Here is an 18,094-nt window from a genome sequence, read left to right as displayed (position 1 = left end):
TGGGGAATGGTGAAGCGGGTGGGCGGCTGGGCATTACTGGAAGTTCGAGGAATCGATGTTCATGCCATCAGATTGGAGGCTACCCAGACGGAATATAAGATGTTTCTCCTACTTGAGTGTGGCCTCATCGTGACAGTAGAGGAAGCCATGGATCGACATGTCAGAATTGGAAATGGAATTAAAATGAGTGGCCACTGGGAGATCCTGCTTCTTCTGGCGGACAACGAGTAGGTGCTTGGCAAAACGGTCCCCCAATCTATGTCAGGTCTCACTAATATACAGGAGTCCACACTGGGAGCCCCGAACACAGTAAATGACCCCCAACAGACACACAGGTGAAGTGTCACCTCACCTGGAAGGACGGTTTGGGGCCCTGAGGGAGGAGGTGTAGGGGCAGGTGCAGCACTTGTTCCACTTGCAAGGATATGTGCCAGGAGGGAGAGTCGAACGGACAAGGGAGCAATCCCAGCGGAAAGCAGAAATTAGGGGGGAGGGAAAGATGAGCTTGGTGTTGGAATTCCGCTGGAGATGCCAGAAGTTCCAGAGAATTATATGCTGGATGCGGAGGCTGGTGGGGTGGTAGGTGTGGCTCAAGTCTGTATTGTACCTTGTTCTTTCAGTGCTGCAGGCAGCTGGAAAGTTGAGAGGAACAAATCTTCAATTTTTTGTTTGTGTACATTGCAGCCTTCCAAATTCTTAATCAAATTCTTAAATTTAAGGTAACTCGATCTTTGTGTCTGTCAATATCAAAGCTAGTCGTTTTTGCCAGTCCTTTAGTGAATTTGGCTCAGTTTTACTCTTTCTATTAGTATTGCCTGGACATCTGGGCATGTATCACAGTTTGGCAATTGACAGCAGATAGCACAGACCAAGAAATGTAATCTGCTTCTAACTGCTTTATTATGTCTTTTGATCTCATCCTGAAATTTTCTCATTTTCTTCCCATTCCTCTAGAGCTTAAAACTAAATTGTTTTCTCTCTTTCTCCAACTGTTATCTTAACTAGAGAAGCTACCTGACCTACTGAGTGCGTCCTGCATTTTATTTTAATTTTTAAACCCGTTTATATCCAAGATTTCCTTATTTATCTGTACCAATTTAATCTCTTGCCTGTTATTCATCCTTTTGTTTCTCAGTCTTTTAATCTATTTTGTTAAATACACACTGTTGAATTTGTGGATTACTGAACTATTGTCATGGCTGTTATCAGTTTGCACTTCTGTCAAGTTAGCCTGATGAAAGTCAAGTTTGAGGTGAACTCACCAGTAAGACACTGTTCATTAATTATATAACATGCAATTTTCTAATAATTTAACAAGTTTAATTTCAATTTCTGTTCTCTTTAAAACAAAAATTGTAGAGTGCTTAAAGCTCAATCTGATCATCGATCCAGGCATGAAGGTAGGTTACACTTTAAATTAAGTATAATAAAACATTATTTTTATAGGCATCCGTTAGTCTCATGAGACCATGGATTTACGCTTTGGAAGGCTTCCAGGGTGCAGGCCTGGGCAAGGTTGTATGGAAGACTAGCAGTTGCCCATGCTGCGTCTCCCCTCTCCATGCCACCCATGTTGTCCAAGGGAAGGGCATTAGGACCCATACAGCTTGGCACCGGTATCGTCGCAGAGCAATGTGTGATTAAGTGCCTTGCTCAAGGACACACACGCTGCCTCAGCCAAGGCTTGAACTAGCGACCTTCAAGTCACTAGGCGAACGCCTTAACCACCAGGCCACGCGCCAATAAAGCATTAATGTTTAGGAATTCAGCCTCATAATTAATAAATATGTGATTTTTACAGAAATACTGCCAGAAACTCATAAACATTTGTAGTTGAAAATTCTTGAGTAGATGATCAAATGAAGTATCCATGCATTTCAAGGAAATTATTGAATGAGTAAAATAAACCACAATAACTGAAATATTAATTGGGCTTGTAACTATTACTTGTAAAGCGTTATAAACCAGTTTGAGGGTTAATTATGTGACCAATAGAAGATGTCCTGATACCAATCAAAATTTTGATAGAAATAGTTTTAGTTCCATATTACTTACTTTTTCTTTATGTTTCAGTCACTCATTATGCCACGTGGTTATTAGTGAGTTGGGCTCACTGCTGTTCGTTAGTCAAATCCAGCATGGCAGATAGTGAACATTTACATGATTGGCTGAAAAAATTAACTCTTCTTGTGCCAGAGGTAAGATTTTAAATCTCTGTCATAGGTTTGCAATAATTCATACATATATTAATTACTTGCTAAGTTGATTTTTCAAGCTGATTTTCCAAATAGGCTAGTTGTGTCATATTGTTCTACCTTATGCATCTTGTCCGTATCTGATTTGTTACAGACCTCAGTTCGCCATGAAGCTTGCAGTGGCCTGTACAAGTTGTGCCTTTCAGGTTTAGATGGAGGAGAATCAATAAATCGATCTTTCCTTTTGCTAGCTGCTTCAACATTGCTAAAATTCCTTCCTGATGCTCAAGCTTTGAAACCACTCAGGGTAAGAATTACTTTGACCACTTTCAAATTGCAATCCCATGCCAAAGGTTTTAAACATCTTAGTTTAACTGTTTCAATGCTAGATATCGTTCTTTTTCAAAGTAACTTGCTTAATTAAAATATGTAACTGAATGAAACATAGTTTCATTGTGTAGAAGAACGTTGAGATCTATCCACGTCTTCAGTTGGTGAGCTCATATGAGCCTGGTAGAATGTTAAAAATGTCAATCCTGAATCTAATGCACTTCACATTTTATTTTTCGTTAAATTTTATGTTAACAATTCTTTATTCTTGGGGAGCACTTATTAAGGAAGTGCAGAACTGTCAATTCCTATCAAACATTGCTTGTAGAAGGAGCTGAAATGCTTTCACCCCCTGTCAGGCCTAGCTCCTAGTGAGCCAACCACTCCTATACCTTGGCTTCTAGTCTCATTGTGCAGATTTTTCCTGTGAAATTATGGGGAGAAAAGCTCTGCATGGACTGGCTGCAATTTATGATGGACAGGGGAGAGTGCCAAGAGTATGCTGTAAATAGTGTCAAACTAATCGGAAATGATAAGAAAACCAAGAGGATTTTTATATAAGTCTTCCTTTATCAATTTTTATAATTTAACCATAACTTTTTTGTGGAACTTTTGATGGCCCTGGATAACTTTATCAAATATAATGTACCATGCAGAAAAATGTCAATAAGATTTTGCTGCGAATTGTGTGGTCGTTTTTAATACATACATTGTCTGTAGCTTACAATGTGTGTTTAAAGGAGACAACTGTACAATTATCCCTTTAGGCATAACTTTCAGGAGAAAACTGCTGAAAAGGATATGGAAGTATGTATGTATTGAAGAGTTATGAGTAATATTAGTGTGGTGTTAAAGCAAACTTTCTTTATTTACAGGAGATAGATTATGAAGAAGAATCAGTGCTGCGAGCAGGTTGCAAGGAATATTTCTGGTTACTCTGTAAACTGATTGATAATATCCATGTAAAAGATGCTAGCCAGGTAGGCAGTTGTGATTCTTATGTTAGAAAAAAAAATATGAATAGTGATGTTTTTTAAAAGGAATTGGCATATGTTATTAATTTTTTGTTACTTTTCATTTAATTTTAAAAGCATGGTTAAGAAAATTATAGCAATTTGTGTAACTCTCTGAAATTGCATGGTAGAAGGAACTTGCTCTATTACTTTGTCAGAAGGATGGTGAAGCTGAATTGATTTGAAAGTGATATACTCACCTCCAAGACTTGTTTTTCTGCCTGAAAATCTGAAATAAAAGCTGAAAACACTGGAAGTACTCAAATAGCTGAGCAGCATTTGTAGAAAGAGAAAGAGGGTTAACAGTTCAAGTCAGAGACCCTCTGCCTGGACCCTGTACGTTAAACACTTTTGTCACTTCCACCCCCTACTCTTCTGTCTCTTCTTCCAATAATCACACACTCGTGATAATCACATCAAACTTATAGCATGGGTTATGTGCCCTTTACATAGACACTTCCATTCATGTTTTAATGTATTGACTTCTGACCAGTAGCTGACCTATTCTGTGACAGTTGCCAGATAAAAGTTTTGCGCAGAAAACATTTTGAATAACTTCTTGGCTTCCAGCTGGGTATAGGTATCAGTCGTAACCAATGTTTTGATGACAAACTCTGCCACCTTCTTTGAAACATCAGTTAAAATCGATACCTGTACCTGGCTGGAAGCCTGAGAAGAGTTTATTCATCATATACGCCGGGAAAGGATTAGATCCTTTTTCAGTTTAACTTGCATTAAAATGTGACTGTGTGTTTTTCCCCTGGGTGTTACAGTTTTCCTTTTTCGTCTCAAAGACATGATGGTTACTTGGTCATTGTAAAAGAATCCTTTCTAAAAGGATTTTGGTGATTGGTAGAATCCTGTAGTAGCACATTCCCGGTTGATGGGAATATAGGACAAATACATTGAGCTAGTGTAGGAATAGTGCTTGATAGTCATCATGGACACTTTGGGCTTGTCTCAGAGATTGTGGCTCTGAAAAAAACACTTATTGTTTTTAATACAATAAGTTTTTTGGTAATGTGGAAGGAGAGACTATAGAACAATGAAAAGGGGAAATAAAAGACTGGGTGAAGGTAAAACTTAGACAGGTGGTTGAAGCAAATAGAGGATGATTTTCAAACTACATTTTAATTTTCTTCCTGTCTTTTAATATTTACATTGGAATATATGCACATGCGTGCATATATTAAGGTTATGATGTTCTTGATGAGTTGACTGTTATGTGTTTATGTGCAGGGCTTTTGATGTACTAAAGATCTTTATAATTATTTTTAATATCTGATTTGAGAGGTTAAAAGGGATGGAATAAATGTATAGAAACCCTCAATTACTATAAGAACATGACCAAGGCGAAATATAATTTATGAATCTGTGATCATTTATTTTAGTGGTCATTATTTGTGAATAGAGTATCCTGCAAAGTACACACCATCATAATAATGATAATATATAAGATATAGGAGCAGAAGTAGGCCATTCAGCCCATCGAGTCTGCTCTACCATTCAATCCTGGGCTGATCCAATTCTTCCAGTCACCTCCACTCCCCTGCTTTCACCCCATACCCTTTGTTGCCCTGGTTAATCAAGAACCTATCTATCTCTGCGTTAAATACACCCAATGACTTGGCCTCCACAGCCGCTCATGGCAACAAATTCCACAGATTTACCACCCTCTGACTAAAGTAATTTCTCCGCATGTCTGTTCGAAGTGGACGTCCTTCAATCCTGAAGTCGTGCCCTGTTGTCCTAGACTCCCCAACCTTGGGAAATTACTTTGCCATATCTAATCTGTTCAGGCCTTTTAACATTTAGAATATTTCTGAAATTGCCCCCCTCATTTTCCTGAACTCCACGGAATACAGTCCGATATATCTATTCAGTTAAGAACTCTTAACTGTAGTTATTATTAAGACTTGGATATACTTCATTTTGTAAATAATGCTTCTATCTATAATATGTTTTACAATATTAAAACTTCCTTGATAGGCATGGATCTTTGTTCACATGCCTCTTCTGTTACACCCCATCTTATTTCCACATTCAGCCGGCTGGTGGCACAATGGCATCAGTGCCAGCTCCGGAGCGAAGGCTCCCGAGTTCGAATCCAAGTTGGGCTATCCCCTGAGCACGTTTTCCATCCGTGCCAGGTTGAGCGTCGAGCTAACCACTCAGCCTCATTTTTTAAAAAAAAGGGCCACGTCAGGAACGTTCATATCGTGACCCGGTTAATCCGAAAGGAGACCAATCCTGACACCACGCGCCAGACACGAGTGGCTGACTGTCTGGTGCGACACGCTAAAAAAAAATTCCACATTGTAAATAGTTTTTATTACTTATTTAAGTCTCCTAAATGTTGATCTCAGGATATACTACATAAAATTATTTGGATTTTGCCTTATTGTGTAAGTACTTTAAAAATAATATTCCTATTACAATTTGAATACCAACAATTTCCATTGCATTCAGCTGGTCAGATCCTCCGGGCATGAGACAGTACTTAACTTCATTTGCAAGAATTTGGCTTGGGTGGTTTAGAAATGAATACAGCAGTGTCTCATTGCATATCATCATGACTGCACTACTAACATATTGCTTTTTATAAAAGTTTGGTCTTTTAAAACCTTTGGGGAACTTGACTCCATGTTAAAAGTGAATAGAAATCAATTTTAATTGAATCTACTTGTGGAATCTTCAAAAGTTGTGGAAATCTTCTGGTATTATTAAATTTTGATTCATTACATTTGTGGTACTTTGTTAAAAGTGCAGAGAAAGTCCAAATTATTCTTTCTGTTGTATGGAATCTTTTCTGTAGACAACGCTGCTAGATTTGGATGCCTTGGCAAGACATCTCGCTGATTGCATTCGCAGGTCTGTTGGTATAATTTTTGAAAATTTTCCTGGATTGTTATGTTAATATATTGTTTATTAATTTCTTTTCCATTATCTTTTTGTAGCAGGGAAATTCTTGATCAGCAGGACAGTAACACTGAAGATGATGGGCTTACAGGATTACTGCGTCTTTGCACTGTAGTCATAAAGCACAAGCCTCCTTTTAAATTCTCTCGAGAAGGACAGGTAGGTCATCTTATATTTAAATATGAATAGGCACAGTGTCCAAGTACTAAATAAAAATCGAAAACGTTCGAAATACTGAGCAGGTCAGGAAGTGTCTGTGAAGAGAGAAATAGAGTTAATACTTAAAGATAATGTTTATTTTCATAGTATAATATCTGCACTTTTTTCAAATTAAAAATATAACTGGAACTATTGAAGTATTAAAACTAAAATTGCTCAACTAAAATTTATGAAACTAGAAACTCCAAAGTTTTTAAACAAATGCCTTCAAATGTTAATTCTTTTCAATGTTTCTCAAGTAAATCTCGTAAACATACACTGTTGTTCAGAAGTGACAGTGGTCCAGCATGCAACTCACTGCACAGATTTTATAAACTCATCGGACCTGTTATCTGCACTCACTTTATAAACTCACTGGGGCTTTGATTCACCTGAAAATTTGTTATACCACTATGTAACATTCTTTTAAAAATATATTGAATTTGTAGCAATAATATCCAATTTCCTGGGTATCATTATATTCAAATATGGCATAGTTATTTATGTTAGTCTACAAATTTTATAGGTAAATTTCAAAAATTGCTGTAAAATAAGGGTAAAATTTGAATACTCTCTGTGCACCACAGGTGATACAAATTTTCTAACTATGTTTAGCCCAAGTTTTTTGCAGAAAGTGGATAAAATATTAGATAAAAGACATGGCAGAATAATGTTTACCTTTTGGTATTATATAATTAGTCTTTCTGAGTAGTGCATAATGTATTTATTGAAGGTGTTTTGTTATCTCTCTTGATACTAGTGCTTTTTAAATAGAGCACACTGAGCAATCCTCATCTCCTTTTATTTCAGGAATTCTTAAGAGATGTGTTCAATCTCCTGTTTTTACTGCCAAGCTTGAAGGACAGGCAGCAACCAAAGTGCAAGTCCCATTCTTCCCGAGCAGCAGCCTACGATTTACTAGTGGAAATGGTGAAGGGGTCAGCAGAAAATTACAGATTGCTGCACAATTGGGTGATGGCTCAGCACATGCAGTGTAAGAAAAGATTATAATACTATATAAAATATGTTAAATAGCCCAACTCAAGGAATTCAAGGACTAATTGAAATAAATGAATTGGATAGTAAGATTTCACAACTGTCTCATTAAAGTGCTGAGATTGCAGGACAAACCTCTATATGAAAACAATAAGCATTAAACAAATGCAGAGCCAGGGATGAGGAAAAATATTGGATGCTTATTTATCATAAACGTTAACATTGTTTTAGAAAGGAAAGATCTTGCTTAACTTGACTGCTGTTAAGCTTGAATTTCCAAAATAATTTCTTAAAATTCTGTGTGAAAGGTCAACATTTAAGGAGTATTGTTGGGGACAGTAAAACTAGAAGCAAGTCAGCAATTAACAGTAGTATAGAAAACAACAGCTACCTGTAATGGGCTGCATTGAATGGAGAGAAATACTGAGTCATATATCCTAATTTATTTCTTGTTGGGGAAACTACCATTATTAACTTATGTCAGATTGGATTCAGAAACTCTTGTAAATTTATTTTGTCTCACTGTCCAGAGAACATTGTCCTAGAAGTGTTGTAGAACATCCAGGTGGTCTTTTGCGAGTTTGAGACGTGTAGCAATTTTTTTTTGGAGAGCAGTGGTTTTCTCTATGGTGTCCTTCAATGAACACCATTCTTGTTCAGTGTTTTTCTTGTAGTGGACATGTGAACAGAGACTTTAGCAAGTTCTCGAGATTTCTACAGGTCTTCTGCTATTACCCTGGGGTTCTTTATCAATTCAGCAATGCGCATTGTGCTGTTGGTGTGATCTTTGCAGGGCACCCAGTCCTAGGGAGGACAGTACTGAATTCCCTCCATTTGTTAGACTTCCTCTTACTGTGAACCGATGAGCACTCAGGTCTTTAGAAATGTTTTTGTAGCCTTTTCCAGCTTCATGCATCTCTACAATTCTTCTTCTAATGTCCTCTGAAAGTTGCTTTAATCGAGGCATGGTGCACATAAAGAGACGTTTCTTCAGAAAAGATTTTCTGTGTTATTAGTTCAGGCAGATTGTGTTTGTCTATTATTGTGACTTAGATGACGATCAGACCATATTTTTTGAGTAATTAATGCAGAAAACCAGATAATTTAAAAGGGTTCACAAATTTTTTCTTGCAACTGTATACTATACCAGTGTTGCTGGCTAGTTACCTTGTATATCAAATAATCTGATGTCTTAGGAGACGCAGAACCAAGGAAGAGGAATAGTATTGAATGGGTAGCCTTAATGTTCTATACTTTTACAAAATGTGCATCTGCTGTTCTGCCTTACACTTTAACTTTTATTTTAATTGCATCACCAATGACAACCCTATTCAGTGTACCTTAATCACTTCCGTGTCCTCTGTCATTTATATCTCTACTTCCATTCCTGTGTTAATGTTCTTCTTTAAATCCCATCTTTTTGAAAAAAAATGTTCTGTTCCAATGTCTTCCTGTGGCTGACATTGTCCCAATTTGTAATTCTCCTTTATAGTTAGCACTGTCCTTTTGTGGTTACACATACTAAGTCTAATATAACTATAATTTGCGGTAGTATTTCCCCTTCCCACCTTTATCATTGTTGTAAGAGTGAATAACCCTTTAACCCTCTCTTACATATTGTCCTTTAATGAGATAGATTGTAGTTATCTGTTTCAGAATTAAAGTATTGTGCAAGAAATGAAGTAGTTAATTTTATGGTGCATTTTTCATAAGCTTGCACAAATTGATATGACATTTTGTAAATTAGCACAATTACTTTGATTTCAATTCACTTTTTTATTTAGCATCTCATGCACCATACAAGTGGGATTACTGGCCTCATGATGATGTGCGAGCTGAATGCAGGTTTGTGGGTTTGACAAATCTTGGAGCAACCTGTTACTTGGCATCCACCATTCAACAGCTGTATATGATACCGGAGGCCAGACAGGCTATTTTTACAGCTAAGGTAAGTACCACTGAAACACTGAATATGATTGAAGAGTGTAGTAAACTGAACATGATGAAAAATCCATTCAGAAATTATTGAGAGAGATAAAGATAAAGAATGTGATTCCTTTAAGTTTTGAATTTATTTTAGAAAACATAGATAATTAAGTTTGTATTATAATAGTAAAAAACTTTTTTGTGGATATGATCAAATAGATACCTATTTTCAAACCTTGTATATTTCATGTTTTACTTTTTTCATTCATTTTAATCAGGGTTGGTTAATCTTCTGTGATATGAGAGTGCTTGGTCCACTCTTGACCAGTTTCTTGAAGGCTGGCTTGTATCCCATGTCTACAATGTTCTCTTAGGTCATTGACCCTTCTTACAGGATACAAGTAAAAGCTAGTAACCAAATAGAAATCCTCCTTTCATTTTAGTGCCTGATCTCTCTTTCAGTTGTGAGCAAAATTTCTAATTTCTAGTTTCCTTTGTTTCTTGTGAACTGCAGAAATGATTTTATATACATAATGCATCTCTGAGCATAATTTTTAGGACCTGGATAGTGAAACACATTATCTCTGTTGCTCTTTACAGCAATGAAATTATGCTTTTTTTACCCCAAGTTTTACATCTGCTGAGGCATTTAGAAGCCTTTGATGTTTGCCATAATTCCTCAGTTGAAAACAAATCACAGGTGATAAGTGTTCAGAATAACTCCATTTTGAAGAAATAACATTGTAACTTGAGATACCAATCAGTATTTGCTTTGAGAAGCTAACTTAGTTTGCTCTGCCTCAACTCTTATTGTACAAGTTTGTTAAGGTTAATAATAAAACTAAACTGGAACTTGATCCCTTGATGGTAGGAAATAATTTAGATCCAACATCTGATGCATTAATTGTAGACGGGTCAAATTCTACGTGGAGGTCGGTCACCAGTGGTGTGCCTCGGGGATCTGTTCTGGGATCCCTACTCTTCGGGATTTTTATAAATGACTTGGATGAAGAAGTGGAGGGATGGGTTAGTAAATTTGCTGATGACACAAAGGTTGGAGGTGTTGTGGATAGTGTGGAGGGCTGTCAGAGGTTACAGTGGGACATTGATAGAATGCAACAATGGGCGGAGAAGTGGCAGATGGAGTTCAACCCAGATAGGTGTGAGGTGGTTCATTTTGATAGGTCAGATATGATGACAGAATATAGTATTAGTGGTAAGACTCTTGGCAGTGTGGAGGATCAGAGGGATCTTAGGGTCCAAGTTGTTAAGAAAGCATACGGTGCATTGGCCTTCATCAATCGTGGAATTGAGTTTAAGAGCCGAGAGGTAATGTTTCAGCTATATAGGACCCTTGTCGGACCTCACTTGGGGTACTGTGCTTAGTTCTCGTCGCCTCACTATAGGAAGGATGTGGAAACCATTAAAAAGGGTGCAGAGGAGATATGTAAGGATGTTGCCTGGATTGGGGAGCATGCCTTTTGAGAATAGGCTGAGTGAACTTGGCCTTTTTTTCTTGGAGCGATGGAGGATGAGAGGTGTATAAGATGATGAGAGGCATTGATCATGTGGATAGTCAGAGGCTTTTTCCCAGGACTGAAATGGCTGGCACGAGAGGGCATAGTTTTAAGGTGCTTGGAAGTAGGTACAGAGGAGACATCAGGGGTAAGTTTTTTACACAGAGAATGGTGAGTGCGTGAAATGGGCTGCCGGCGACGGCAGTGGAGGCAGATACGATAGGGTCTTTTAAGAGACTCCTGGAGATGTACATGGAGCTCAGAAAAATAGAGGGCTATGGGTAACCTTAGGTAATTTCTCAGATAAGGACATGTGCACTGGTGTAATGATAAGTTTCTTCTCTTGTCTTTGTTTTTCCTTTTCTGCCAACTAAAATTAAATTTTGTATGCATCCAAGTATCAAGTGATTAGATTAAACTGTACAATCCTCTGAATGGACTGTGCCTCAAATATTCTCTCATCTCTGACTGAATATATTCATGTAATAGAGCCATTGTAGATATCCACAAAATTTATCCCCATCTGAAAGGTTCAAGTTATTGAGCAAATAAAGGAGAATCACAGTTCAACAAGAAAGAGAATTTGAGTGATGTTAACAACAACATTTATAAAGGAAAATGGAGAACCAGCCTAGGCAGAGATTCTGGGAAAGGTAACCAAATAGTTTGTCAAATGAATATATTAAAACAAACATCTTTAAAAAGAAAAGATGAGAGAGAAGGATGTTGGGGTGGGATTTCATTGCATGAGGTAAGGCCTTCAAGATGTAGCCAGCATTAGTAGGATTACAGAAGATGGTAATTTACAGGAGACCAGTCAGAGAAGTTGTCTCTTGTAAATGGATGGAGGAAGTTGCCATGATATTAAAAGGGCTGACCATTCAAATAATTTTAAACCTGATGAAAATATTTAGCTTCAGATATTGAGTCAAAATTAAATATGTAATATTATAAAGTATCAAACTTTCACAGGCAAGCAAGTTCAAGCTGGTAAAATATGCTTGAAAGTTGGTATTAAAGTTATTTATGTAACTGTGGTGATTAGCAATTTGAATGGACTTAAAATGAGCAATAAAGGTGCTATGTTCTGCAGATGAAAAGGAAAGGTTTTTGTGTATGAAGGAATGGGGATTACTTGAAAAGTACTCCTTGCCTGAAATTATTCTGTGTGCTTTAAACTTTGTAATATACTGAAAGATATTGCGGCACCAGCTCTATAATGGAATGTTAAATATTATTAATAGAAAAGGTACATCAAATCAGTTTTATATTTGCATCATTACAGTGACGAATGCAAATTATTTGCTGAGCTAATTAAATTTGACAATCTTTGTCTAAGTTTTTTTAAATTTTAAAAAATCAGCTATATTTGTTAAATGTACAATATGTGCTGGAGGCAGTTCGCAAGTGTTGCCATGATGCCAGCGTCAGCATAGCACTAACTTTTTCCATTAACTCCATAACTTGTATATCTTAGGAATGTGTGAGGAAGCTGGAGCATGTGGCGGGAATTGAACCACAATCTTACAGCTGGTTTTGTAAAGCTCTATGCCAGCCACAACGCTGTTGTACTGCTTGTATCTATTGTAGACAAATTGTGAAAAATTACATCCAAAACAAAATTAAATGTTGAACAAACAAGAGAAACTCTGCAGATGCTGGAAAACCATTGCAACACACACAAAAATGCTGGAGGAACTCAGCAGGCCAGGCAGCATCTAGGAAAAGAGTACAGTTGATGTTTCAGGCTGAAACCCTTTGGCAGGACAGGAGAAAAAAGCTAGGGAGTAGATTTAAAAGGTGGGAGGAAGAGAGAGTTGAAACCTGAAGGGGGAAGGATGAAGTAAAGAGCTGGAAAGTGGATTAGTGCAAGGGACAGAAGGCCATGGAAGAAAAAAAAGTGGGAGGAGCACCAGAGAAGCGATGGGCGGGCAAGGAGATAAGGTGAGAGAGTGAAAAGGGATGGGAAATGGTCAAGGAGGCAGGTGGGGGGCATTACCAGAAGTCTGAGAAATAGATGTTAATGCCATCAGGTTGGAGGCTACCCAAATGGAAGATGAGGTACTGTTCCTCCAACCTAAGTGTAGCCTCATCGTGACAGTGGAGGAAGCCATAGCTGGACCTGTTGAAATGGGAAGTGGAATTAAAATGGGTGGCCACTGGGAGATCCTGCTTTTTGAATGATAGTAAGGGAGGAGGTGTAGCACTTGTTCTGCTTGCAAGAATAAATGCAAGGAGGGAGATAAGAGGCGAGGGACGAATGGACAAGGGAGTCGTGTAGGGAGTGATCCCTGCGGAAAGCATAAAGTAGGAGGGAGGGAAAGATGTGCTTGGTGATGGGGTTCCGTTTGAGATGGCGGACATTTTGGAGAATTATGTGCTAGCCACAGAGGCTGGTGGGGTGGTAGGTGAGCAAAGCAAGTGCTACACCTCCTCCCTCACTACTATTCAGGGCCCTAAACAGTCCTTCCAGGTGAGGCCAACACTTCACTTGTGAATCTATTGGGGTCACATACTGTATCTGGTACTCCCAGTGTGGCCTCCTGTGTATCAGTGAGACCCAATATAGGTTGGAAGACCGCTATGCTGAGCACCTACACTGCATCTGCCAGAAAAAGCAGGGTTTCCCAGTGGTCACCCATTTTAATTCTACTTCCCATTCCCATTCTGATATGTCCATCCATGGCCTCCTCCACCGTCGTGATGAAGTTACACCTAGGGTGGAGGAACAATACCTCATCTTCCATTTGGGTAGCCTCCAACCTGATGGCATTAACATCTATTTCTCAAACTTCTGGTAGTGCCCCCCCCCCCCACCTGCCTCCTTCACCATTTCCCATCCCTTTTCACTCTCTCACCTAACCTCCTTGCCCGCCCATCGCTTCTCTGGAGCTCATCCCCCCCTTTTTTTTTCCCTCCCAGGATATTGGTTCCCCTCTTGTTCAGGTGCAACCCATCTCACTTGTGCAGGTCACTCCTTCCCCAGAAAAGGTTCCAATGATCCTAGAGTTTGAAACCCTGCCTCCATGCACCATTCAGCACCCAAATATCCATCCAGGTGAAGCAACACTTAACCAACGAATCTGTCGTGGGTTGTCTACCTTATCTGGTGCTCCTGATGCAGTACCCCACTAGTCACCGCCTGCCATTCTGAAAGGGACCCGTTAATCCCTACTCTTTGTATCCTGTCTGCCAACCAGTTTACGATCCATGTCAGTACCCTACCCCCAATACCATGTGCTCTAATTTTGCCCACTAATCTCCTATGTGGGACCTTATCAAAGGCTTTCTGGAAGTCCAGGTATGCTACATCCACTGGCTCTCCCTTGTCCATTTTCATAGTTACATCCTCAAAAAATTCCAGCAGATTAGTCAAGCATGATTTCCCCTTCGTAAATCCATGCTGACTTGGACCGATCCTGTTACTACTATACAAATGTGCCGCTATTTCATCCTTTATAATTGACTGCAGCATCTTCCCCACTGATGTCAGGCTAACTGGTTTATAATTCTCCGTTTTCTCTCTCCCTCCTTTCTTAAAAAGTGGGATAACATTAGCTACCCTCCAGTCCTCAGGAACTGATCCTGAATCTATAGAACATTGGAAAATGATTACCAATGTATCCACGATTTCTAGAGCTATCTTCTTAAGTACCCTGGGGTGCAGACCATCAGGCCTTGGGGATTTATCAGCCTTCGGTCCCATCAGTCTATCCAACACCATTTTCCATCTAATGTGAATCTCCTTCAGTTCCTCCGTTACCCTAGGTCCTCCGGCCACTATTACATCTGGGAGATTGTTTGTGTCTTCCCTAGTGAAGACAGATCCAAAGTACCTGTTCAACTTGTCTGCTATTTCCTTGTTCCCCATAATAAATTCACCCGTTTCTGTCTTCAAGGGCCCAACTTTCGTCTTAACTAATTTTTTCCTCTTCAAATACCTAAAGAAGCTTTTACTATCCTCCTTTATATTCTTGGCTAGCTTACCTTCGTACCTTATCTTTTCTCCCCGTATTGCCTTTTTAGTTATCCTCTGTTGCTCTTTAAAAGTTTCCCAATCCTGTGGCTTCCCACTCATCTTTGCTATGTTCTACTTCTCTTTTATTTTTATACTGTCCTTGACTTCCCTTGTCAGCCACGGTCACCCCTTACTCCTCTTAGAATCTTTCTTCCTCTTTGGAATGAACTGATCCTGCACGTTCTGTATTACTCCCAGTAATACCTACCATTGTTGTTCTACTGTCATCCCTGTAGGGTATCTTTCCAGTCAACTTTGGCCAGCTCCTCCCTCATGGCTCAATAGTCCCCTTTGTTCAACTGCAATACTGACACTTCCGATTTTCCCTTCTCCCTCTCAAAGTGTAGTTTAAAACTTATCATATTATGGTCACCACCTCCTAATGGCTCCTTTACCTCGAGTTCCCTTTTCAAATCCAGTTCATTACACAACACTAAATCCAGAATTGCCTTCTCCCTGGTAGGTTCCAGTACAAACTGCTGTAAGAATCCATCTTGGAAAACAGAATGGCATTTTTACAGATAGGGTGGAAAAATGTATGGTCGAGATAGCCAAGGGAATCGTAGGTTCATAAAATATATCAGTACAGGTTGACCTTCACTAATACGGCACCATTGGCACCTGAGGAGTGCCGGATTAGTAAAAATGCCGAATTACAGAAGGATCACATCAAGCATAATCAGTGCCAGATTATCAAAGGAACCGGATTATAGGTAGTTGGATTAGTGAAGGTTGACTGTATTCAGTTTGTCTCCAGAGATGGAGACAGAGATCAAGAAAGAGAAAGAAGGGGGGAAGGCTGGTACAGGGTTCTGAGTTGGATGATTCGCCATGATCATACTGAATGGCGGTGTAGGCTCGATGGGCCGAACGGCCTACTCCTGCACCTATTTTCTATGTTTCTAAGTATCAGAAGTTGACCAGGTTAATTTAATGGCACGGGGGTAGTTAGAGGCAAAGTCGATGAAATTGACGAGCTCAGCATGGGCAGCGTCAACGCAGTTTGTCAATGTAGCGCAAAAGGTTTGCAGAGCATTACCAGAGAAGGTTTGGAACATGGACACGTAGCCAAAGAAAAGGCAGGCATAGCTGGGACCCATGCAGATACCCATTGCTGCATCTTAAGTTTCGAGAAAATGGAAGGAGCTGAAAGAGAAAGCAGATGCTGGAAATCCAAGCAACACACACAAAATGCTGGAGGAGCTCAGGAGGCTAGGTAGCATCTGTGGAAAAGAATACAGTCAATATTTCAGGCCGAGACTGAAGGAGGACCAGTTCTGCCAGGCTGAGCAGGGTTGTAGTGGAGCGGAGCAGGTCGGGTTCCCTTCCACCATTTAGCATTTAGCATCTTCACTGTTAGTGAGGTGGATTTGTACTATGATTTGCTGGACTTGTTGTGGAAGGCAATAGAAGATCATAGTAGATTGGATATTACAGGTAATCCAGAAGGTCGACCAATCCCTTTTTACTTAAGCTATAAACAAACTGAAAGTTCACAAAGATATTAAAATGTCTCTAATAATTTATTCACATAACTTGCTATGTGTTTGCCTTGCATCTTTTTAAAATATACTCTGTTGCATTGGATTTGAAAGCATTGCCTTGTGTTTGGAAGGAAGTTCGATCTTAATTGTTAAGTGCAAATGGATTTCTTTTCAGATCCAGGAAAGTAAAATTGATGCCATATATTTTAGTTTTTTTTGATGTTTTCCTTTCTTAGTATTCGGAAGACATAAAGCATAAGACAACCCTACTTGAACTGCAAAAAATGTTCACTTATCTCATGGTGAGTGATTCACTGGATAATAAGAATTCTTACTGAGACCAGCTATCTACTTATGAAAGTTAATTAATTTCTTTTGAAATGTCACTGTCTAGGAAAGTGAACGTAAAGCATATAATCCAAGACCATTCTGCAAAACATACACCATGGACAAACAGCCTCTGAACACTGGAGAGCAGAAAGATATGACTGAATTTTTCACTGATCTAATAACAAAAATTGAAGAGATGTCTCCTGATTTGGTAAGCTTGAAAATGATTCTTTGCATTTGTTTAATATCGCATAATAAAGGTTATGTTTCTCTAAAGTTTGCTTTTTTTATTAGAAAAACACAGTGAAAAGCTTATTTGGAGGAGTTATAACGAACAATGTTGTATCACTGGTGAGTGTTTAATTTTGAATTTTGAGCACCTTTCATTATGAAAATGAATATATATGCATCCGTTAGTCTCATGAGACCATGGATTTGCGCCTTGGAAGGTTTTCCAGGGCGCAGGCCTGGGCAAGGTTGTATGGAAGACCAGCAGTTGCCCATGCTGCAAGTATCTCCTCTCCACACCACCGATGTTGTCCAAGGGAAGGGCATTAGGACCCATACAGCTTGGCACCGGTGTTGTCGCAGAGCAATGTGTGATTAAGTGCCTTGCTCAAGGACACACACGCTGCCTCAGCCTAGGCTCAAACTGGTGACCTTCAACCACTTGGCCACGTGCCAATGCAAAATGAATAGTCTTAGTGATAAATACTAAACTAACAAGTTTTTTTTTAAATTCAGGATTGTGAACATGTTAGCCAGACAGCTGAGGAATTTTACACAGTTCGATGCCAAGTAGCTGATATGAAAAACATTTATGTAAGTTATGCCTAATTTCGTAGCTTAAGATAACAAAATTTATTAATGAAGTTTGACAAAACAAAGCTGAATTGAAATCCTTTACAGTTGAAACTGCAGGAAAATACAACATGTCAGTATTCTACATTATGATTGATTTAATATTTCAACTAATAGTGTGCACAATGAATACCACTTGTAAGCTTTATTTGAAAAATTTGGTACTGTAAAGAATTCAGCTTTTCATTGTTACTATCTATAGAACTAAAGTTTCTCTTAGTGATGACTTAAACTATTCTACACTGGATAATATTCCAGTACTTTAAAAAAACACTTGTCTATAATCAATGGCTTTCTCTTAAATGTA

The 18,094-nt window shown here is 38.8% G+C and overlaps 1 protein-coding gene across 10 annotated transcripts in view; it reads left to right on the top strand.

Annotated features, from left to right (window-relative positions):
• Positions 1-18,094, top strand: part of usp34 (ubiquitin specific peptidase 34) — a 292,582-nt gene that overhangs the window by 174,572 nt on the left and 99,916 nt on the right. For all 10 annotated transcript variants that reach the window (XM_063055969.1, XM_063055963.1, XM_063055961.1 and 7 more), the window contains 12 exons: positions 1,360-1,400; positions 2,074-2,198; positions 2,350-2,502; positions 3,401-3,505; positions 6,354-6,409; positions 6,496-6,616; positions 7,466-7,649; positions 9,436-9,599; positions 16,833-16,898; positions 16,991-17,137; positions 17,221-17,277; positions 17,671-17,748. In XM_063055969.1, the coding sequence (XP_062912039.1) occupies positions 1,360-1,400; positions 2,074-2,198; positions 2,350-2,502; positions 3,401-3,505; positions 6,354-6,409; positions 6,496-6,616; positions 7,466-7,649; positions 9,436-9,599; positions 16,833-16,898; positions 16,991-17,137; positions 17,221-17,277; positions 17,671-17,748 (1,297 nt within the window). The remainder of the gene's footprint in view (positions 1-1,359; positions 1,401-2,073; positions 2,199-2,349; positions 2,503-3,400; positions 3,506-6,353; positions 6,410-6,495; positions 6,617-7,465; positions 7,650-9,435; positions 9,600-16,832; positions 16,899-16,990; positions 17,138-17,220; positions 17,278-17,670; positions 17,749-18,094) is intronic.

Source organism: Mobula hypostoma, chromosome 8, assembly GCF_963921235.1.
Source record: "Mobula hypostoma chromosome 8, sMobHyp1.1, whole genome shotgun sequence".
NCBI lineage: Eukaryota > Metazoa > Chordata > Chondrichthyes > Myliobatiformes > Myliobatidae > Mobula > Mobula hypostoma.
This window is presented reverse-complemented; position numbering and strand designations above follow the sequence as displayed.